The sequence below is a fragment of the Scomber japonicus genome, chromosome 6 (assembly GCF_027409825.1).
Source record: "Scomber japonicus isolate fScoJap1 chromosome 6, fScoJap1.pri, whole genome shotgun sequence".
Lineage (NCBI taxonomy): Eukaryota > Metazoa > Chordata > Actinopteri > Scombriformes > Scombridae > Scomber > Scomber japonicus.
In genome coordinates this window covers 12,581,135-12,604,701 of record NC_070583.1, presented here as the reverse complement: position 1 = coordinate 12,604,701, position 23,567 = coordinate 12,581,135, and the positions used below count along the sequence as shown (strand labels likewise).

Here is a 23,567-nt window from a genome sequence, read left to right as displayed (position 1 = left end):
TTTGACCAGCATTACATGTTTTATTTTGTACACTTTCGGACATTTAGTGTAAAGATAACACACCATCACAATTTCTACCTTCTTGATTGACCCCATTAGTGTTGCAATGATGATACTTATCCGCATAGTGGCGCTGGTGTGTTCCAGAAAGACCATTGTCTGCAATGTCATGACTACAACCAAAGAACGCATTTAGGAGACAAGATAGTTCACATCCTTTCTAACCTTTGTAGTCTGGTGCTTCACACAGGAAATCACTCGAGCAAATTACCACGTTCCACATCTATTGTATATTTTCCATATTCCCCCACGATCCTATAACCGCATATAAACCCACCATAGAGTAGTTGTTTAGGGCAAGGATACAAAAAAAAAAAATCCTTATAGACGCCGGTCAAAACAGCGCACGCCCAGAGAGCCACATTATTGTTATATACAACCACTACGGTAGTGATCACGTCAACCTTAATATCATTATTCATTATATAGGCTTATATAGTTTATATATTATACATATAGGTTTAGTCCCGACCCAAAAAGAAGAGGTGCAGTCTGTGTATAAGGCATAACGGGGATTTAAACGAAGGCGGAAGTAGACGGAAGTAAACCTCTTGTTCCGTTTACGAACCTGCTCCAACACCTCATACTCCTTGTTCGAGGAGTCGAGACGAGGCCGCCCTGACAACAGAGACACCTACCCTCTAACACGGGTCGGGCAACCGTTTAAAAAGCACAAGCCTTTGTTTTAATTGTAGCCGACTATCCAATCTCGCCTGGGTTTTTATTTAATCTCCGCTGTATAGTTCTTACCATGGCGGCGAGTGCGAAACGAAAGCAGGAGGAGAAACACCTGAAGATGCTGAGAGAAATGACGAGTTTGCCTCCCAACAGAAAGTGCTTTGACTGCGACCAGCGCGGCCCAACCTATGCCAACATGACTGTGGGCTCTTTCGTCTGCACCTCCTGCTCTGGCATCCTGTAAGTATCAAGTTGCTCAGTGACCTTAACTTAGACATGGCGCGCACGATATAACGTTTTGCAACCCTTTAGCTACATACGGCAGATAACTTGCTGACTAGCCGCTAGCTAACGCTGGGTAGTTATCCTGCAGCTGCAGTGTGAGTTTAGCGGGGTTGACATTGTGTTGCAGTGTTGGGCGGGGTACACAGAGGTGTCAGCAAATTAGCAACCACCCGGGATACTGGCTAACTTTATCTTCCATTGCTAGCCAGTGAATTTATCTGGCACTTGCAAGCTAACTGTTATAGGTGTATAGATAAGCCAGTAGCCTGCTGCTGCTACCACCACCACCACCACCACCAGTTGCTGGTAAGGTTGGGAGGCACCACCTTGTAACTGAGCTAATTGACTTGGACATGGTGCATCCCCTATATACAAAGACACATGAATAAATACTGAAATGCTTCCATGTTCGGGGTTTCATTCATTTTAAATACAAAATGTGCAATACATTTCATTCGTTACTGTTTATCTGCACAGGCACTGCTGTACATAGCCACCCGCTGCATACACCGTATAGTAACGTTATTTAAAACATTTATCTCATCACTCCTAACACTCTTGTCTTCTTCGCACTCTTTGTATCCTTGTGAACCACTAAACCAGAATCAAATTCCTTGTCTGTGTAAAAACACACTTGGCCAATTACGGTGCTTCTGATGTCAATGAGTTATAGTGTGTTATATGAGCCTTGAGTGCTTTGAAAGGCGCCTTTAAATCAATTTTTTTTATTTTTTTATTTTTTTATTATTATGATTTTGCATCATGTTTCTAGCTATTTGTTTTGTATGCTCCATAAAACCATGCCAATTGTTTGATTAAAAAAAAAAGAAGTTTTAATTGTTAAACTGTTAAGTGATGCTAGTCACCTGGTCCATCATTAGTTTTAACTCTCTATTACAGAGCTAAAGATCTTACACAAGCCTTACTCTTATAGATTTAACACGAGACTGATTGAAATACAGGCATCGGCTTTCACCTTTTTTACAGTCTACTAACTCAAACCTGTTGTACGAAATCACTCCTGCCAGCAGTCAATCCTTAGCCTAGATGAAAGCTAAACTCAGCCAGATCATTGTAGGTGTCATCCACAGCACTGATATTTTCAGTGTGGTCGGGTGGTTTGACTTTAGATAGCGTTTGCCTGACTTAAGCTTTGCTGTGCAGTTGTGTAACCAAGCATCTGTAGCTTGGGATTTGGGATTAGTGAAGCATTCCATTTCTTTCTATTCAGCTAAAGATATCCCACCTCAATAAAGCTTTCAAATGTTGCACGTTACAATGGTTTTGTCTTGCGCGGGTCCATGTAAAAGTGGTCACATTTAATAACGTATACAAAGTGGGGAAATATGACAATTTATTGTGTGATTCTTGAAAGGGTTTTGATCAGCTGCACAGTAGATAACAAACTGACAACTTGTGGGTAATGTTTGCCACATATTATTTATATTGCATGGCATGTTGCACAGAATCACTCTCCTTTAAAGACATTGATTACACTGCTGTCTCGTCGAAGTGCATCAGTGTTTGGTTAGCTGGAAACTAAATAATGCTCGCATACATTCATTGCCAGAAATCACACAACACAATTTCCCACTGTGTCTTGCAAGAAGGACTTTTAAATCCTTCTTACAACAATGGCATACAATTGTAAGTCAAGTCAAGTCAAGCTTTATTTATAAAGCACATTTAAGAACAACCTCAGTTGAACCAAAGTGCTGCATAGTTATTAAAGTACAATATAATCATACACAAATATAATAATAATTAAAAACAATAAAGGAATAATAAGAGCTCAATTTAAAAAAAAACTAAAATAGAATAGAATAAAAAGAGTAAAAGTAAAAGTCCTGGTCTTCAGTTTGCCACCATGTTTCATCCCAGCTCACAAATACATCAGCTTGTTTTTTTTTTGTCATCTTATAAAAACATATTTACTAACCACAAGCCTTTGTAACTGAAAGCACTTGAGTAAAGTAAATTGACTGTAGGCTGTTATCAGGTAACTCAATAAGCTGTTCACTCATCCATCCTGTTATGCTCATTCACAAAGTCATCAGCTTGTACTGTACATGTGCTGTCTTAATGCTTTATGGAAGTCACCCTCCCCATATGTGAAAAATGATTACCTTAATACTGTTGCACAGAAAAAGGAAAGTATTTGTTACATTGCAGTTCCCTGCTGGTGACCTTTTTAGCTTATTTAGCAGACAGCAGAACAGATTACTTCTTTGACACATTTCATAGTGTCTCTCCCTCAGACTGGTGCAGCCTTTGTTTAACCAGGTTTGTGACCTTAATCTTTGCACACTGTTAGGTGTCTCTGCTTTGAATGTGAAGGTTATTTACCGTAGCATGGAAAAGAATGAGATTAATTGTGTGTTTGCTGATGGGTATAGTTTGCCCTCCATTTCACTTCACTACTGGGCCTGCAGGGACTCCACTGTGAATTTCCCATCTGCCCAGCCCATGGTATTAAAGTCTGTAATGCGAGTTAATTGAGTTCTTTTATAGCATGATATCACAATCCCCACCCACCTCTTCTCTCTTGATTTCTTGCTCCCTCATTTTGATTAGGACAGAAAATGTTATGTGGAATTTGAGTGTAAAAAATCTTTCCAGCAGAAGAATGAGGAGGGTTCGAAAGGATTGATGTCTGCCTGTTGTATGCAGGAAGCCTGGTGTGATTTTAGGCTCAGGAAGTGGTATGGCCCTGCTGTGCTGCTACATCAGCAGCATGTGATGGTATATGTGCAACAGGAAGTGGTGGAGAGGTCACTGTCAGTCTCTCTATGTCCCCATTATCTCTAGGAAAGCAAAGGTATTGAGTCAGTGTGTCTAAAGTTACTGTCTCCTCTTCCTACTAATAAAAGTAGTATCAGTGTAAATAGTGTGTTTGACATTCAAGTTGAGACATGGCCAGGGTGATCATAGTGGTGCTTTTGAATTCATGAGCCTTTCTTTTTTTCATTTGCAGTTTGGGCACTTATCAGTGTTTACTTCTTTAGAGGTGAAGGCAGGGGCACATTTACCTACTTCATAACCCCCCCCCCCCCATAGTTGTGGTTGTTTGGGTGGAGTTGGAATCTGCTATGTAAACACATTCCTCGTGAAGGTGGAGGCATTCCCAGGAGGAACTCAACTCACAATGTCTCTTTCGGGAGAATTGCCCATGGCAGGAAATAACCCCACTTGGCCTGCCTGGTTCTGTGTAAGCAGGGCTCAAACAGTGAGTAGATCGAAACAGTGGAGGGGAGGTGCCACTCAGACCAAATGTCCTGGATAATATTGCTCAGCTGCAAGTTAACCGGCATGATTCAGAATCTAAAATTGTGCTTTTTTTCCCCCGTGCTCGTTGTTCCTCGTTGACTTCTTTAAAAGGTGTAGTAGTGAACTACCTTCAGGGTGACAGGTGCATAACATGGCTTAAATTCTCATTAGATAATGAGTCATGAAAATTAAGAATTGGCATTTTTCTGTCATAAAGTGCATACATAATTATTGTATGTAAAAGACAATCTTGTTGGAGGGGCTTTGACAGCAAAATGAAGGATGGTGCATAGCCTCTCCTCTCTTTTGAGACTTCACGTTGCCAGTTTTTCTCACCCTGGAGCTGTGACAGTATGCAAATGAGCAGTTTTCAGCGGCTGAGTTGGTCTAATGTACAGTCGTGACTAGGTCATAATTATTTTACTGTGCAATATGTGATACAACACTCTGGTGCACTGTGCTACCCAGAAATGGTTTGAGTAAATTGTTAATCAATGTGTTCTAGACATTGTTGATGTATACAGTATTATATTTTTAAGAAGCTATTTTATTATTTCTTTGTTTTACTTCTTATTAATTCCTGTTGTTGTTTAATTCTCTCCATAAATCCTACTGTCACTAAACTCTGTCCTAATTGTATGATTACTTTGTTCAGCAGAAATGTAGAGTGGATGGGACTGTAAGGCCATAATATTCTGTTATTGGGCTTGGTACCCGCCTGGAGCCCAGAACCATTATAATGATTCCCCCTTTTTCATCACGCCTGTTTTTGGATAAAAGTTTTTACATATGTGAAAAACTTTGAATGAAACAAGGTAGGAAGATAGGATATATTTAATATCTTATTCAATATTTGGTCACATTTAAATAAGATGCAGTTAATTTAACAAAAACAAAATTGAATTCCTCGATAGGACAACTAGGCAGAAATGCTGCCATCACATATAGACCTCAAGGGCTTTGGAACTTTCTCCCACTGTCTGACCTACTTTCATCTTCATGAGACCAGGATCCGATCACGCAGCTACCTCAGGGTGCTGAAAAAACGCATAAAAGCTTATACACAGAGACTCACTCACACAGTCTTCTGCTTTTCTACGGACACATCTGCCACTGACATGAGTTAATTGCACTTTGGATACATTTGTTTCTATATGAAATGTTACTGAAAAATGTAATTATTGCAGTCCTATTTAGTTTTTCTTTTATGTTCGTGGTACTCTTTCAGCCTTAACTATCTCCTCAGAAGACTAATGTGACATAAATATGCACCAGTTGATTAGGTGTTACCATTAGAAGTAGTCCAGTAGTCTCCACAGATCCACTCCATACTAATGAGAGGATGTACGGACGGCTTTCCCATTAGACTTTTTGATTATGAATTCACATATCTAGTGTACGTAATGTTCTCATTAAGTGTGTACACTCATTTGTGGCTACTTTTATTTAGTGTTGGAGGTGACTGTTATAAACACACACGCTGTTTGTAAAACTTGGCAGAGCAGTCAGCCGATTGGTTGATGTGTAAAGAATGGGTGGAGATGAGAAGAAGTCCCGTAAGGGGTAAAGCAGTAAATAATTTAACAGTCCCGTCTAGTATTTCACTGCCTTTAGGATCTGACTCCTCCATGTGTGTAGCATTAAATTTGTAATTGTGAATGCTGTGGTTCCCATTCCCCAGAGAGTTGTTAGGATAACCTCAATTAACAATTGTGCATTGCTCTTAAAATACACAGTAAACATTCATCTATTGTTAGGATTTGTTTGACAAGTGTCCTCTAGCATTTTAACTTTCATTTGTGTTTATTTATTCATTTATTTTTCGTACGAACGTCTCTATAATCAGCATCCATTTCATTTATTTATTTGAATGTAGGTTTCATTTTTTTGCACTCTGCATTTGTATGTAGACGGGACAATTTTAAGAGATTTCCTGCCTCATGATTTCAGGACGGTGCTTAAATCTAGAGGCTGACATTTATCTGAAGAGCTGAATCAGGGAAAATAAAACATCGCTTGACAGGTGGTGTGAGCAACAGCTTGTAGGAAAGGGGAGGATCTTTTAAAACGGCTGCCTCCTCAAAGATTGGAAAAAACTCAAATACTTCACAGGACGTTTAAGAGCATATTTTAGAGAAACTGTGGAGTTCTTGATTGGCAGACTGGCATCATCATGTCCATGTTCAGGGCCTTCCAAAAAATTCTGCCTTTTTTTAAGAGCACTTCTTGGAGGGTGGATAAAATATATACGATGCCCTGCCTAAAAATCTGTTTGACTAGACCTGGACTGCTCTCCTACCTTTTATCCTTCCAAGAGTACTGGCCAGGTTGGCACAGGGGGAACAAATAGAAAGGTAGGAAATTAAAATATGCTCAGTAACACTAACAAAACTACTAGTAAGGGGGTTAATACTAGGATGATTTCTGTCATATAACACAATGAATATAAAGTGCTGAGTCATGATAAGCCCTGGTTTAAATTTGCCTGCTAAACTAGGTTGTCAACTTGTCATGACATCATATCTCTGTGAGTTAAAGTTTCTAGATGAACTCGAGCCAGGTTATGTTTGGTTATGTACGGTCTCGCTACTTTGGACTTTACATATGCAAATATTACGTAAGTTCATCGTAGACACTGATGAAGGAATCTGCCTGCTGCTGCTGTGCCATTAACATGCTGCTTTTGCTACATGCCAGTGAAGAAAAGGAGTTAAAAGACAGGACGATGAAGAACAGGATATCTGTTTGATACACTTCACTGCTCTGCACTATAGCTGTTGTCAAAAATGGTATTCAAAGTCACTCATGATGTTGATTTTGCAGACTGGTGGTAAATGAATGGCTTTGGTGGGTAAATGGTTAAACACGATCAGAGACCGACCTGAATACTATTAAGCAACCCAAAAGTAAACATGGGAACCTCTCAAAAACAATCCTTTTTATGTACATTGTACAGAAACAAGTTGTTTTCTTCTGGTGGCTGTGGTGCCCAAATTCACTCCAGTTGAAGTTATAACATTGTACTCCCAGGCTAAGTGCTGATTGGTTATCTTCACAGACAAAGAAGTGGCAACCTTGAGACTAGCACTACATGAGTTTTCACTTACTGTGGCAAGCAGCTTAATATAAAGCCTTCTGATGGGTCTTAACAAATATTACAGTTAACAGGCATTTTCTCATTTGGGCAGTTGTTGTCTCTGACCCTCTGAGCAAGGCTCGTGTCAGCTAATGGGTGTCACTCAATAGTGGAAGCTCTACATTAAGGGAGATGGCTTGTTCTTTTACTGTACTGACAAACTCATTTCAGTCAATGGCAGTTAGAAGAGATTCACCCACTTCCTTTGTTCTGTTTCACTCCCCCTTTCTTTTTCTGTGAGTATCTGTGGCCTTCCTTGCCCCCTGTTTCCTATACCAGCTAGCTTGTTGCTAATTAAATGGCCCTGTCCTTTTCATGTACAGTGTCCTCAAATTGGATTGAACCGTTTCTATTTCTCCACCTGCAGACGAGGATTGAATCCACCCCACAGAGTCAAGTCCATCTCCATGACAACCTTCACACAACAGGAAATCGAGGTTCTACAAAAACATGGCAATGAGGTAGGCATGGCAACTGTTTGCCCTTACATAGTTGTTAATAAAGGTTGAGGTCAACGTTCCTGCTGCTTTGATATGGGTTTTATTCAAAGGCTGTTTTATGTAGATGTACTTTTTATTGTGCCATCACTGATTTATCCTACATGTGCTCCCCATCTATTATATATTTAACAGACGATAGAACATCATGTTTATAGCTGCTGTAATGTCTGTTTATTTCTTGGAAATCTGGACATCAACATGATTTAAGAATTTTGGCTCTTCACAGACAAGACTTCACAATAATCTGTGTGCAGTTCTGGCTAATCTTGATCCAGAAATACAAAAAAGGCAACATCTTTCAAAGTTGTTGCATTTTGACAGCCTTAGCTTAAATACCAAATGATTAGAGCCCAACTGATGTATCAGTCAGCTGATAAATCAGTCGTCCAAAACCTAAAGATATGGAGTTGACTGTTAAACATAATTATGAAAACCATTACGCAATCAACATTACATTTATCGTGATACAATTTTCCACCATTGCAAAGTACTAATAGCAGATTTTTTAAAAATGTTTAAGATTATATAAATTGTTGCAGGATGGAGTCTCTTTGTGATTGTTTGTCATTCAAGTCATACAACTCTCACTTAGCCATCATATTCAGAAAGTGGCACCACATATTTGTCCTGCGACAGAAGAACTAAAGTGCATCATCATTCAAGAGCCATTTCTGGTAAACGGAGTATGAAATAGAGCAATGCCACCTGGGAAGCAGAGCCTATTAAAAGCTGTAGCAAAGTGGTAGGGCAGACAGACATGCTGAAGACTCAAGGTTGGAGCTGAGGCAGATATCCTTCAAGGCTGTCATATAAACAATGCTTGAGTTAGTGAACCTTTTAGAATTTGCTTTATTTCTGCACAAAACCAGATTAAACAAAACCCTTACACTTGTTCATCAACTTATTATGGAAAATTATCCAATGTTGCATGTTAGTGTTAAGTATGTAAACCTCGACGATTATCAATTCTTTTGAAGGAGAAATAAGAGTTGGCTGTTTCTATCAATGGGACTCGACCTTTCAAAGAAGAAAATTCTGGGTCTTCACTATCAAAGTCTGACCCTCACAATATATTTTGTGGAAGTTGGTCATGGACAAAGGAGATTTCTGAGGATTGTAGGAGAAGAGTTGTTGATTTCTTATCAGGCTAGAAAGCGTTACAAAACCATTTCTAAATAGTTTGGACTCCACCAGTGAACTGTCAGAGAGTGTACAAATGGAGGACATGCAACATGATTGTTACTCTCGCCAGGAGTGGTCGACAAATAAAAAGCACACCAAGGACAAGGCTTATAATAGTCTGTAAGTTCATAAGGGAACCTAGGGAAACGTCTCGGAAACTAAGGGCCTCTCTCACAGTGGCTAATGTCAATGTTCATGAGTTCGCCATCGGTACAATATTTAATATCAGTGATGGGCATGGCAGAGTTGCAAGGAGAAAGCCAGGACTCTCCAAAAAGAACATCGTTGCTCGTCTGTGGTTAAATCAGGTCCATGTGGATAAGCGAGAAGGCTGTTGGAGAAGGCTGTTGGGGAAAATGTTCAGTAAAATTGAACTTGTGTGAAGAAGAAGTGTTTTGTTTGGCAACGAGCAAACCCTACATTCAAGCATAAAAACCTCACCCCATCTGTGAAACATGGTGGTAGTATTATGGTTTGCTACTGCTGCCTCTGGACCAGGACGGCTCACGACCATTGATAAAACACACAAGTCATTCTACCAAACACTGCTTAAAGCACAAGAAAGTTAATGATTTGGAATGGCAGAGTCAAAGTCCTGACCTTAATCCTAAAGACATAATGTGGAAAGACCTGAAGCATGCTGTCCATGCAAGGAAGCCCACCAACATCCCTGAGTTGAAACTGTTCTGTAAAATGGGCTAGAAGAAAGAGGTTAAGTTGAATTTACTGCTGCAACTTAGGAGTCACACCAGTTACTGAAACAAATGTTCATATATACCACACACAAATATATTAAATTATATATTTTTCTTCAATAAATTCAAAGTTTTTGATCCATTTGTTCAATTAGATTCCAGGTATGCATGCACATCAAAATCAGCTAAAGAATACCAGCAACAGACACGTGTATAGCATAAGAGCCATAGTAGGTCTTGCAGCACCAGTTCTGAGCGCACACATGCATACAGCCTATAAACCTCTCTTTACTGGATTAGGCAAATACTTTTGGAATGCTATCCAAAACCCAACACCAGAGGTGAGACTCACACACAGTAATCACGTTCAGTCTGAGAAATATCAAACCATCAAACCTAGCAATAACAAAATCTTAGTGTCAAGCTTGAATTAAGGTAGTCTGTGGGTTATGCAGTGTATTGCATCACCTACTGTTGGTGACATTTGCACTGTTATTGCGTTTTCAAAAGAGGATGTTCTTAAATGAATGCTATTTTGACCGTAACCTGCATTTAATGGATTTGAAGTAAATAACTATGTCATCATCATGAATTTCTATGCTTACTTTGTCATTTCCTTGTCTGTGCCTTGCCTTCATGCATTTTTATTGGAGCATATGACACGTCCATAAGTTCAAATTTGTGTTTGCTACAAAAATATTTAACCAAAATCAGTTGTTGTGCTATTCTGTGTGTTTCAGGTATGTAAACAGATCTGGCTTGGCCTTTATGATGACAAAACCTCCTCAGTACCAGACTTCAGAGAACCACAGAAAGTTAAGGAGTTCCTTCAAGATAAATATGAGAAGAAGAAATGGTACGTTTTGTAAGCTAGCAGACAAGTACATGTACATGCTATATTTCAGTTTTTTTATTTTTAATACATTTGCAAACATTTTGCTTTGTCATCATTGTGTGTAGATTGGAGAGGGGGAAAAAAAAGGAATTGAATCCATTTTGGAATAAGGCTGTAACATAACAAAATGTGGGGAAAGTGAAGGGGTGTGAATACTTTCTGGATGCACTGTACCTTTGTCTTTGTGGGGTTTTTTTTGTTTTTTGCTCTCTGGCCTGGAATGTCTTACCAGCAGCTCAGCAGTTAGCTTCGAGCAAGCCACCAAATACCCTTCTTTAAATGCACAGAATTTAGGTCATTACAGTCAAGCTGCTTTTTATGTGCAAGTTTTAGTTATTACATAAAGTTATAGTTTTTTTTTGTTGAACTGTATACAACATATAGCATAGTTGGTATTGCATTGCGACTGTTGAGTAATGACAAACTAATGTCAGCAGTTATTTCAGGCAAATAAAACTAAAGATACGCCTGCCAAACAAGTGTCTGCCCCACTGATAACAAATTAAGGATCGGCCATCAAAAGTAAACATTCATTTAGTGAGACTATTAGTTTATGAAGTCAAAAAAATTAAGATAAATCATTAACTATATTTTGGATGATCAAATATTAAACCATGTGCATGATAGACGACCATTACATTATTACATCTCTTTGTCTATGTAAAAGTGCCTCTGCAATCTCTCTGCTTCGTGTCTGAAGTCTGACCAAAATGTGAAAGATGAGGGGTGCATGTCTCAACATGCCACCACATGCTGTAGACATCCTCTGCACTCACACATGACCCGTTCTCCTGTAACATGCGCACGCACACACACACACACACACGCACACACACACACACACACACACACACACACACACACAAAAATATGTACTTTAATTACTTAATTGGCATAGAGATTAGTCTTTAAGATTAATGACCTGCCTGCTGGTTGTGAATTACATTTGCTCTCAAATAAACATTTCCTGTTATCACATGTGGACCTTGCATAAATAAAATGTTTGTTTTGCAAAGGCTGTAAAATCATTATTTTGAAAACCCTATATTATGCTAATTTATCTCAACGATTATTCCAATAGCCATTAACCATTAGTATATTGTGAATTTGACCATGACTATGTGAAATGTTTGCAATTATAATGTGACATACTAAAGGTTTTTGGTTTACAGTGGTAATCATGGGTTGTGTGCACTGCTTCCTAGGTATGTACCTCCTGAGCAGGCCAAGGTAGTGGCTTCAGTCCATGCTTCCATCTCTGGGTCCTCAAACAGCAGCACCAGCAGCACCCCAGAAGTTAGACCACTCAAATCCCTGCTGGGGGAGTCAGCCCCCTCTTTACACCTCAATAAGAACACTCCACCTAATCAGGTAAGAACACATATATGTGAATTTGTAATTATTGCTTACCTATCAAGGGTTGGTATGGGGTCACAAAGTACTTTCTAAAATAACTTTGACGAACGAAAATGATTAAAGGTACTAAGCTATGACATATTGTTAAGCTTCATTATTTTCAGTTTTATTGTTATCAATAACAGAATCTAAATCTCATCTTTCCTCACTCGTGCTTAAATTTGCATGAAAGCACATAATATAAATAGATAGACAGACACTCTCCCTGTCCATTTTTTTCAAAAGGCCTTCTTCTTGCCTTTCTTAGTCTTCCTAGACACACATGTAAGTTTACATAATAATCAACACATGCATGTAGATTTTTCAAATATGTTTTTTTTTGTATCCTGCAGTCTCCAGTGGTAACCCGTGGACATACCCACCAGCAGCAGCCCCATGACAAGAAGTTTGACCTCCTGAGTGACTTGGGTGGAGACATCTTTGCTGCCCCGCCCAACATGAGTGCAGGCGCCAGCTCCGGTTTTGCTAACTTTGCACATTTCAACAGCCACACAAGTAAGAAACAAATGAATAACTGACAAAATAAACAGAACTATTATTACATGTCAGGCAAAAGCAGAGTGAAATATCAGTGTGATCTTTTATGTTCACCAGTTTTAATGTCATGCAGTGAATTTGAGCAGTTGAGATGACAAATAACCCGACACAATAAAAGCACTGGAAAGTGACAAAGAAGTAAGGGAATGCAGGAAATAAGCAGTTATTCCACTCAGGATGGGATTGTCTTTTTAAGTGTGGAAATTCTTGTGTCAGTTGTTTTTTTTCACAGGCTCTAACCAGGAAGATGAAATGTTGCTGAGTGTATGCATATTTCTTTTTACCAGTTTCAGTCTCCTCTGTAGTCAAGTGTTTATTGTGGAAATTCCTTTTAATTGTTTGAAAGAAAAAAGATTTATCTATTGTCGCTAAAACAAGTCAAAATCTATTATGTGCATAAAAGCATGTCCACAGCCCTTTGCTCAAGTTTGGCTGCAGTTGACATTTAAAAGGGTTAAGGTATTTGAAGAGACAGCTATGTGCTGATTGATGTTGCATTTAAATTAACACCTTTTGTAGATTCTGCCAAAAGTTTTGTATCTTTCAGAATTTGTTAAATGTCCGCAGCCACGTAGTTCCATGGTTACAAAAAATGGTCATACATTATGGAATAGTATCAGAGGTGTTACAGGCAGACACATCTCCATGGTTACTAATGCCTGTAAGTGTTTGTCTCCCGTGGAGGATAATGTCTTCTCATTTCCCCCTCAAAGAGCCATCAAGACTCACCCTTAATGCAGCGACTAAAGTTCCATCCACACATCTCTACATAGCAAACATGAGCTCAGTTGTACACCTCTGAGATAAATGTGTAATACTGAGCACACGCATACAGCCGTAGACACTCTGCACTCAGCAAAGAGTCCAGGCAGCATATTATTAGAGATAGTGAACATCAGACTATGCTCCCATTCTTTAAAGCTCCTATGCATTTTATTGTTATATGTCTTTCTTTTGAAATGTGTCATTCATGTCCTTAGTTGTCATATGTCCATTCTCTTATCATCTCATCCATTGTTTTCCTCCCATTGTCTTTTTTGTTCATTTGACTGTCTGAACCTCATCCTGACACCACCTCCAGCGGCACAGAATGCCAACGCAAATGCAGACTTTGCTAATTTTGATGCATTCAGGAGCACATCTGGGTCAACGAGTGGTTTCCCTTCTGCACCCCAAGCCCCATTCCACCCCTCAAATACAGGTAGAGCAAGTTCCCTTTATTGGACAAATGACACACATTTAAATCACTGTCACATAAGTAGTTTTATTGTTTATATCATATTGTCTAGCTTTTTTTGGGTACTGGATCCCCTGCATATTTTGAGTGGTCTTGAGTGCGCTACCCCAACCCTGTCCCAAACAAGCCCCTAAACAATTTGACAGAAACAGAAATTGCATTAAGCTAGAAAACCGGATTTACAGGTCCTGAAGCCCCATTCATTAACAATATGAACGACTGTCGCAGACCACAGTAACTGCAGATAAAGCTCAGAGAAAAAAGGCAGAGTGTAGTAACTACACTCTGCAGTTTGCCTTAGCTGTTGGTTGGACTTTGTGTTTTTTTAAACTTTTTTTCCTCTTAATATAGAGCAACACTGAACTTAGGCAATTTGTCACAGAAGTTCAATTTCAGTTAAAATTCAATTTGGACCCAAGGGTATTATTCATATGTAGCACATTGTCAGCCATGTTTCATGTCAAGTCATCAATTTTGTTGTCATCTGTTTTTTAATTGTTGCAGTGCATACCCTCTGCCTCCCGTGCCCTCCCATATGTACATTGTCTGTTCATCGGGTCATATTTGGAAGACCTCTGTGCACCAGTAGTTCAAAATGTTTTGTAACCAAGAAATTAGGCAAAATCCACAGGTTAGGCTCACAAAATTTCCTTAAGGCAGGAAAATACTTATTTGCTTATTTAAATACATATTTCTGCTTTCAAAAGCAATCCAACAAATTGTCCTTGGTTGCAGCTTGAACACATGACCATGTGCTTACATGGTATGTGCACCAGAGGATAATAGGCACCTCACACCAGAAGTATTCAGTCTAAACACCACCTGTAGCATATAGGCCTATGTATTTTAATTACCCTTGAAAGCATCATTTTACAATAAAACAAGTTTTCAAAGATCACTCACTTGTATGAAAATGGAAAAAACATGTTTTTAAAAAAGCGAGTTGTGTTTGTGCAGAGTTTAATATTTAACATCATTAATTTTAATGTTGAGATATAGGAGTAATATATATTGCAATGTGCAAAGTCCATTTTAGTTTTTATGAAATAACAATCATATCACTCTGCAGTCTTTAGGTAAACCTTTATAGTGATGCAGGATGTACATAACACCTTGTGTAGTACTGTAACCACGTTTTTGTGGTGGTTAACAGTGTCACTTTTCCGGTCTATACCTCCCCCACACAAGCAAACCATGATTTAAAACGTGCAGCTATCTACTGTTGCCCCGTCTTAGTCATTCTGGCCTTTATTGCACTCCAAGCCCTTCATGTGGTATTACTGCAATTGCTCATCAGTAACTGTCACTTAACCATACACAAAACAGTGACTTTTATCCACAAACACACACTTTAACATCATCCTCCTAGTCTTAGGAAAATATTGTGCACTACAGCGCCCTCTGCTGGGTGGTCTACATTGATAATTGTCTTAGTGTGGAGGTACACAGTGATCTCTTGATGTGTATTGCTTGATGGATAAAGCTCCACTCTCTCATGGCTTTATTAGATAATCCTTCTCTCACAGACTATGCTATCTGCCTGGCCTTAGCTGTCCATTCTGGCTCCTGTGTTTTTCATCCTTTGCTTTATTTACTTTCTTTTCACACTTCTTAATTTTTACCTTTTGGTTTAGTTGATATTTTTTTCTCTTTTGTTTCTCCACCCCTGTCTTACATTTTTCCCACCCTTTTTGTTTTTGTATTATTTTTTGGCTGCCAGCATTCACTGTGCTCTCATCCAGTCGCAGTATGGGTGAGTTTGCCACTGCTCTGCCTCTCCAGGGTGCACACAGTAAGTCTCTCTCTGTGCTTGCCCTCTTAACAGCTTTCACCCTTTCCACTGTCTCTAATGTGTAGTCACTCTGATCCTCCTCTCTCTGGATGTAATGTGTGTCTCAGCATGTAGCTCTTTTGTGTCTATAACTCTGACTCACTGGTTGAAAACAGAGATAAGCTTCTATTATTTCTGTCACTGCAGAGAACCACCATGGATAATAGACCAAAAATAATAAAAAATAGAATGAAAAAGAGAACTTGATGGGGGGAAAAAAACTAAGAAAAGATCAGGCACCCACTATGCTGTGTTCTCAACCCACAATTTCCTTTGTTTTTTGGTACGTAACATGGAAGAAAAAAGCATCATACCCTTCAGGTCAATTTCATTATTAAATAAAATAAGTCTCAAAATTCAAAATGTTCATTTATACATTTTGCTATGTAAGAATATATCTTTTTTTCAACATAGTTCTAAATATGTATGACAAACTCATGAAACCCAGGCTGGAATTGAATCTACTCTTATAGACCTGAAACGGATGGGAAGTGCCTAAATTAGCATGGTTTTCCAACACACACATATTGTGCAAAATAAACTAAATCAACAGCCATTCACTGTTATAAACATATGAACAGTTCATTTAGGACTTAAGTCTTGCAGAAAAAAGGTGAACTATTTCCTCAGTAACAATCTTAGATCTGGTTGAGGTGATGGTCTAGTCTTTAGAGCTCACTAATGCCAACAGGATGAATAGTAGAATTCAGCCCTTTTTAAATTGAGCTATCAGTTGTTTCCTATGTTACAGTTAATACGTTCTGTTTGGTTTTGTCTGTAACACTCTAACATTGACTCACAGTACAGTGCTATACTTGGATTTAGCTCAGAACTGTAGAATGCTGCTGTTCTGCATATCATATGCCTCTAAGACAAAAATATGCTAATTTTGTGACCTCCCTAGAGCTTAGTTGGCTAATGAAGAGCCAGCAGAGTTGCAGAGGACACGGTTTTGTAGTGTTGTTTAGCGTCCTAAAGAGCCTGACTACACCCCAACTTTACCAATCATGCAGCTTCTCTCCCTCACCTCCCTGTTTATGCTGTCATCCAGAACCAAAATTGAAGATCCCCCTTGTGACTCTGTAATCTCTTTTCTTTCATGCAGGTAGCGCCTCAGGGGGACTAGCTAATGCCACTTTTGCAAATTTTGACAACTTCCCCAAATCGTGTAGTGCTGACTTTGGATCCTTCAGTTCCTCCTCCCAGAGTAACTCCACAGGAGCTGGCAGAGATGCTGTACAGAGTACTAGTGTCCATGCCGATAGATACGCAGCCTTCGCTGACCTGGATAACATGTTTAGCTCTGCCACAACAGAGCAAGGTAAACTTCTCCTGCCTAGCCTGTTTTATAGATCTCAGTTGTAAGGATAGAGGTTGACTTGAAAAAGAAGATGGCACAACAACAAAAGTCAAATCATGCGCAAAGATTTAAATCAGTAAGTCTCTACCCAGTGTAGGGAGAGGAATCGTCACTACACACTTTACTTTAAAGAATATATACTGGATTCATTGGATTTAGTGTCACATGGATAGACACATGGATTGGCACTCGAGCATCTGTGAATTGTACTGGGGCGGTACTCGTTTATTTTGTTCATATAACGAACTGGATTTTGGTGAAAGAGTAAAATTTCCTAATGACTGAACATACTTTCCCCAGTATTTTTAATAGGTTGAGTATGGCAGCTGTCTCTGGACCTTTCTCTTCTTTCTTTTGAAATTTGAAGAAAATGTAGTCCTAGATTGGTTGTGCTGAGGTGGATTGAACCCAGCTCTGCTGTTATGTGCTTCTCTTCTAGGAGGTGGTACTCCTGGCGGGGTGAGCTCAGCCACAGCGACAGCAGGAGTGGGTAGTTTGCCTCAGAACCTGGCAGCAGGGCAGGACCGCTATGCTGCTTTAGCCGAGCTTGATACAGTCTTCAGCCCCTCTCCCCCTGCTACAAGTGTTTACAACACCACCAGCACCTCACAAGTGTGAGACTCTATGCGTAATACACACTCATACACACACCACACAGTAAGTCCACTGCCATAGGGAGGTCCAAACGTCTAGGTTAACTGGTAAATATTGTGCATTTTTATAATTGATTAGTATAAATTGGTTAATCTAATTCAAGAATAAAGGGCTGATATTGTTGAAATGCTAGTATGAAAAATGCAGTATATTTAATTGGCTACTAGTGCAAAATTTTCCAGTTATTCAAAGATGTTTTGTGGAAAACTATAAATCTCATTACTGAAACAGGTGCGTGATAGTTGATGGATCTGAACGAAAAGAGTTACAAATACTTTGCTATTTTCACAAAGAAAGTTAACCCACAAACTTAGTTACCTTTCACCTTCATACAGGATTGTGTAGAGGTCTCTACATTGATTTTTCTGGCTTCCCTGATGAGCCTGTTGATTTTGTTTCACTACAGAGGCTTGTTTGGCCCAGAAACTGGGGTGTCAACAGCCCAAGGACAGCAGGCCCTACCTGGCAGGGCTCAAGGTTTTGGAGGTGAGTGAGCCTGAATTTGACATTGAGTATGGTTGTCATTAAGCTGACAGCTTCTGTACCCTTGTGGAACACTTGATTGATATCCTTGGAGTAGGTTGCAGATATGATGACAAAATGTGAGTGTAGAGTAGTCACAACTATTCTGTGATAAGCCTAGCTACTTCTCAGAAGTTTATTTAGCCAGCCTGCTCCACTGGTAATTGTGGCATTTAAGAGCATTAAATTGTTTGGAAAGATGTGGATGCCAGCATTGTTTTGGAAACGTTGTCATCTTCCTGCTTAGGACCCTTACCAGCTCTTAATTTCTCATCAGAAATGTAGCCATGATCAGTTTATTCAAAGGATTCTATCATTGATCAGTAATATGAGGTATTCATTCCAGAGATTTGAAGTGGGGGAAATCATTGATAGGGGACATCAATATGTTGAAGTAGGATGCTCTGCATATATCAATGCTTTCGTTTTTAACATGTTTATGTAGCATAGTTTATTTATCTGTTTCTTACAAATTACTCATGTTGATTGACTTAATGCCTCTCCTTAACAGCTCAGTCAACTAATCCCTTTGTAGCTGCTGGTGTTGCCCCAGCAGCAGCGCCCACCAACCCATTCCAGAGCAATGGCAGAACAGCAAATGCGGCGGCAGCAGGTTTGTTCATGTGTATGTTTTTGTGTGTGTCTGTGAATGTGTGGCACTTACAGTATGCCATCAAATCAGCTTACTGAATGAAAGCACCATAACAGATCAAAATCCTTTTATCAAAGATAATAGGCATGGTGCAGGTGTGTTACATTATCATACTGTAACTGAAAATTCTCCTATCAAGATTTTGAAAATTACACTCACTAGCCATTTTATCAAGAACACCTGTGCAATCTAATGGAATCCAATCCAAAACAACAGCTCTGCCATAAGTTCTGCTTTTACAAAGCTTATGCTTTTTCTTTTCTTGTTGACATAATCAGAAACAATTAGTTAATTTAATCTGTAGTGGGTGGTGATGGTGGCATAATGCACCCCACAGTACACCACCACCACCAAATATGAGAGCTGTTGCAGAGCAGAGCTGTTGGATTGGATTGGATTGGATTTCATTAGATTGTACAGTTTTGTCTAATGAAGTGGCCAGTGAATGTATGCTCACCATTTAAAAGTAATCTATAGAGACTTTATTGAAATTGATAGCAGGACTAGTGTTGCCATTTACTGATGTGCATAAGAGATGCCCAGTGAGGTTTTAAAAGTGAGATTCAGTTGTCTGTCTGATTGCTTTTGCCATGCTGGACAGGCTTGATGAGGGTTCTTCATGGGGAGGGTTTCCCTCCCACCATTGGTAGGTTCCCTTCTGCTCTCTGCTTCACTTTTGCTCTCTTGTGCCTTTCTCTGGCAGTGTCTTCCTCTTCCTGTAGCAAATCTTTCAGGAAAATGTTGGTGAGGTAACCATAGCCACAAGATTCAGAAACCTGTGTGTGACAAAGTATAACTGTACATTTCACCACAGGGAGCATGGGTTTAAGATGAGTTTTAAAGCAAGCCACTCCTTGGGAAACCCTGTTATCCTTACCCTGAATCAGTGATGGAGGAGTACATATGGAGAGAGTTTGAGTAACACGATATAACACAACTATTTTAAAGTGGAAGGTAACCTAACAAACCCCTCCAGCAAAGAGTAGATGAAAGGAATGATCTGTGAAGGACAGCAGAACATCTTTCCACAGATGTGTTCTAAGCTGGTATCATCCATTGACCTTACAACACCAGATGTTTTTTTACACAGAACCATGTGAGAAGTCGTCCTTGGAAATTGTTTGTTAAAGAGCAGACACTTTCAAAAAATACTTGGCAAGTCATTGAATGAACTGTCTGTCTACCACAGTCTTATTTTGGGAGGCAGATGGGTTTGCAAGATCACACAAAAATCCTCATAGGACGCTGATTGGTCTGAAGCACTGCTGGTTTGGACACAAACACATAACTTAATGGATTCTAGTGCAATCTCATGATGATGTGATCTTGTGAATCCAGACAAAATAAGTCATCCACACACAGGAGGATCAAATCTGTTAAACAATACAAAAATAAACTTTGTTCTTAAACAAACTTGATTTTGGCATTTTTCATAAACATTAAAGTTTAACTAGTCAAACATTCTATTCTTCAAATGAATTGGCTTAAATCTTCTTTGGTATTAACTTAAAACATTGTATTAACTGGAAAGGATTTGTAATTAACATTTCAGTAATATTGACCAGGGGTGTAGTCAGTTTTATTATATACTGTAATCATACTCATATTGATTGACTCTGTCCAAATCAAGTTTTACTCAACAGGTATCATAATCCCAAAGAAATATCAACACAAACAGTTCTTCTCTTGATTAAATAAAAAAATCTCAAGAGGAGTCAGTGATATGAAGATTGTGAGAAAATCAACCTACTAGAAATTCAGACAGACTGTAACGTTTTTCCGTAGGCAGTCTACTGTATAATACTTTCTGATAGCAAATAGTTTTAATCACAGTCTAGGCTAAACTTAGCCCTACCTTGTGTTAAGTTGAGTATGTCAAACAATGCCAAATATGATTTAAATATGAGTATATTTAGGAATTTAGTATACCTTCATTCTGTGGTTGAAATTGTGCTCATCTTACCCCGTTGTCTACCACATTTTTATCTGGAGTCCTGGGTTCTTGTGGAATCAATGATGATAGCTTCCTCAACATTTTTCATTTACAATAGCTGGAAAGAAGCACAAGATCTCCTATGTTTTTATGAAGATATTCAATTATTAAATCTAACTTTGCACTGTAATGTGTAGTGAATCAGCTAGTCATTCATTATCTTGGGAATGTAAAATGCTTCATTCAATTAATAAACCCTGAGAGTCTTCCAGACTCCATCCTAAATATCAAGAGCAGTTAACCTGACTGTATTTGCATACATGTCCAGTATTTGTTGATCAGACATTGGATGTAGCATTTTTACTGGATATTGGATTGCTCAATTCCCAGCTGTCTGTCTTGACTACAGTTTGATTCCACTTGTTACACTGTGGGAATATTGTGCTCATCAAAGGTCAGATGCTGGTACAACTACTGCAAATGTTGTAGCCTCATGTTGGACTTTTGTTCAGACAATCCCTCCCTTTTTCTAAGGCTTGTCTGCGGACCACCATAATCCAAATTTGCATGGACATACACCGTGAGATTCTCAGCAAGAAAAAGCTGAATGTACAGTTTTGCTATAGAGAGCAACACTATGGTGTACAGAATCCCCTGTACAGTTATTTGCCTGCTGAAGGGACAATGACCAAACCTTGTGCATGGTGTTGTTGTCATATTTATATTCCTATTTTTTGTATCAATATTTTTCTCAACTGTTCTGATTTGATTATTTTCTCACTCATTTAAGTTTACTTTCAGCATATCAACTCCTAACAAATCTGTGTTAGTTTTCTGTTAATGTTTGCTGCTGCTGCGTCCCAGATCCTGTTTTTTGTTTGTATGCATGTCATTTTCTCATATGCCTGTAGATTTGAATCGAACTTTAATCAGCTGCTCTCCTATTGTGTTGCAGCCACATTTGGCACAGGCTCCATGAGTATGCCAGCTGGATTTGGGAATGCTGCCGCCTACAACCTTCCCACTAGTTTTAGTGGAACCTTCCAGCAACCCTTTCCTGGCCAGCCTCCCTTCCCTCAGCCACCAGCATATCCCCAGCAACCCAACGGTGTGTGTGTCTGTGTGTGTCTGTGTGTGTCTGTGTGTGTCTGTGTGTGTGTGTGTAGATATATCTGCAGTGATAACTTACTATAATTATATTCAAGCGTGCATGTGCTTCTTGCTGAGTAGTCATATTGTTGCTCTCTGTGAATAACTGAAAGAAACTCCAAATATCCAAAATGTGTCAGTCAGAATATTTTAGTCTAGGATTTCTTTGGTTTATTTACTTTGACATGAGTGAAAAATATTTGAGTTGTTCTTGCTGATGAATTTGAGTGGGAATTTAATTGTCAGTGTACATGTCTTTTAGGTGGAGGATTTTCAGCCTTTGGCCAGGCAAAAGCTGTTGTGACTCCTTTTGGACAGGCGATGGCTGGACCTATGGTCTCCAGCAACCCTTTCCTGGTTGGTATTATTTCCTGTAGTACATTTTACACAGATGAAATGGGGTCCAGTGAGCCAAGAAATATAATTGTTGATAGTCACCTTGTGCTTCTTGTTGGTTGCTAATCTGTTTGAGCCTTTACAGCACAGATGATTATGCCGTCTTCATTAAAAAAAACACTGAATAATTTCCATTGTTACCATAGTGTCAGTTGCAAAGAAATTCAACATTGTTTGAATTATTTTACATTAATAGATTGTGGGTTTTAATCGACCCTCCTCTCAATAGTAAATATATTTTCTGACTTTGTTTTTGTGTATCCTTCCAGGGTGCAGCTCCACCACCTGCACAGTATCCAGCGGGGGGCTCTTCAACAAACCCTTTCTTATAGCGATCCATCCAATCAGCTCTACTACAGGGTCAACAACTTGCGTGCTTGCACCTATTGCACTGTTTTGTTTCACAAGTAGCTTTAAAAACACAATGTTTGTAAGGATTTGTATTTTCTATCGCAGTTTGTCACAAATGGAACAATATGACAGACATTCATGCTGACACAGTCTATGGCAACAAAACAAAGTGATGGTGTGTGCAGAGGGAGAGGTTGATCCCCTCTTCTCTATTTAACCTGTGAACTGGCCTGGCCTCTACTGAGCCACAGTGTATAATCAAACTGGCTGAAAACTTAAGTTATTGCAAACAGTATATTTCATTCATAATGCTGCAATTCTGTACATATTTTTCTTTTAGGACATTAGCTCTTTGTGCATATCAGTATTTGTATCTAACACACAAGATTTGTTAAGTCAGAACTATTGCTTGGAAAAGCTAATGGGTACTGCCAGTTACTGTATGTGTCAAGAACCAAACTGTTTATTTGTGCAGGATAATTTTAGGTAAACTGTTCTCACTAAAGACAAGAATGCATGCTTTGTTGGCAAGACATGAAAGAATATGTGAATGCTGCATCAAGGACAGGCAGGGGAGTCCTTGTTCTGCCATCCTCCACCCTTCTAACAGGGGCCTGAGTCACAATGCTTCTGAACTTCATCCACAACCATGTGGGTAACCGGAATGACTGATGAACTGAAAACCACTTACATTGGGTATTAAGAGAATTTTAATTTAATGTGTAAATATATACAGTATATATATTAAAATGAATTTTAAGTAAGAAGAAATGACCAAATCATTCATTAATACTGATGTATGCAAATCTTGTATATTTGCGGGGGAGGTGG

The 23,567-nt window shown here is 39.1% G+C and overlaps 1 protein-coding gene across 4 annotated transcripts; it reads left to right on the top strand.

Annotated features, from left to right (window-relative positions):
* The first annotated feature begins 664 nt into the window (after positions 1–664).
* agfg1a (ArfGAP with FG repeats 1a) lies at positions 665–23,561 on the top strand. 4 transcript variants are annotated; one of them, XM_053321439.1, is made up of 14 exons: positions 665–978; positions 7,794–7,887; positions 10,544–10,659; positions 11,904–12,069; positions 12,447–12,609; positions 13,733–13,852; positions 15,609–15,680; positions 16,825–17,040; positions 17,519–17,693; positions 18,140–18,219; positions 18,767–18,868; positions 21,796–21,948; positions 22,252–22,346; positions 22,655–23,561. In XM_053321439.1, the coding sequence occupies exons 1-14, from the start codon at positions 812–814 to the stop codon at positions 22,715–22,717; spliced, it is 1,782 nt and encodes a 593-aa protein (XP_053177414.1). In that variant the 5' UTR covers positions 665–811; the 3' UTR covers positions 22,718–23,561. The 4 variants fall into 4 exon arrangements, with proteins under 4 accessions (XP_053177414.1, XP_053177411.1, XP_053177412.1 ...); XM_053321436.1 differs by lacking the exons at positions 15,609–15,680; positions 16,825–17,040; XM_053321437.1 differs by lacking the exons at positions 15,609–15,680; positions 16,825–17,040 and having other exon boundaries at positions 22,252–22,350; positions 22,662–23,561.
* Positions 23,562–23,567: the final 6 nt, after the last annotated feature.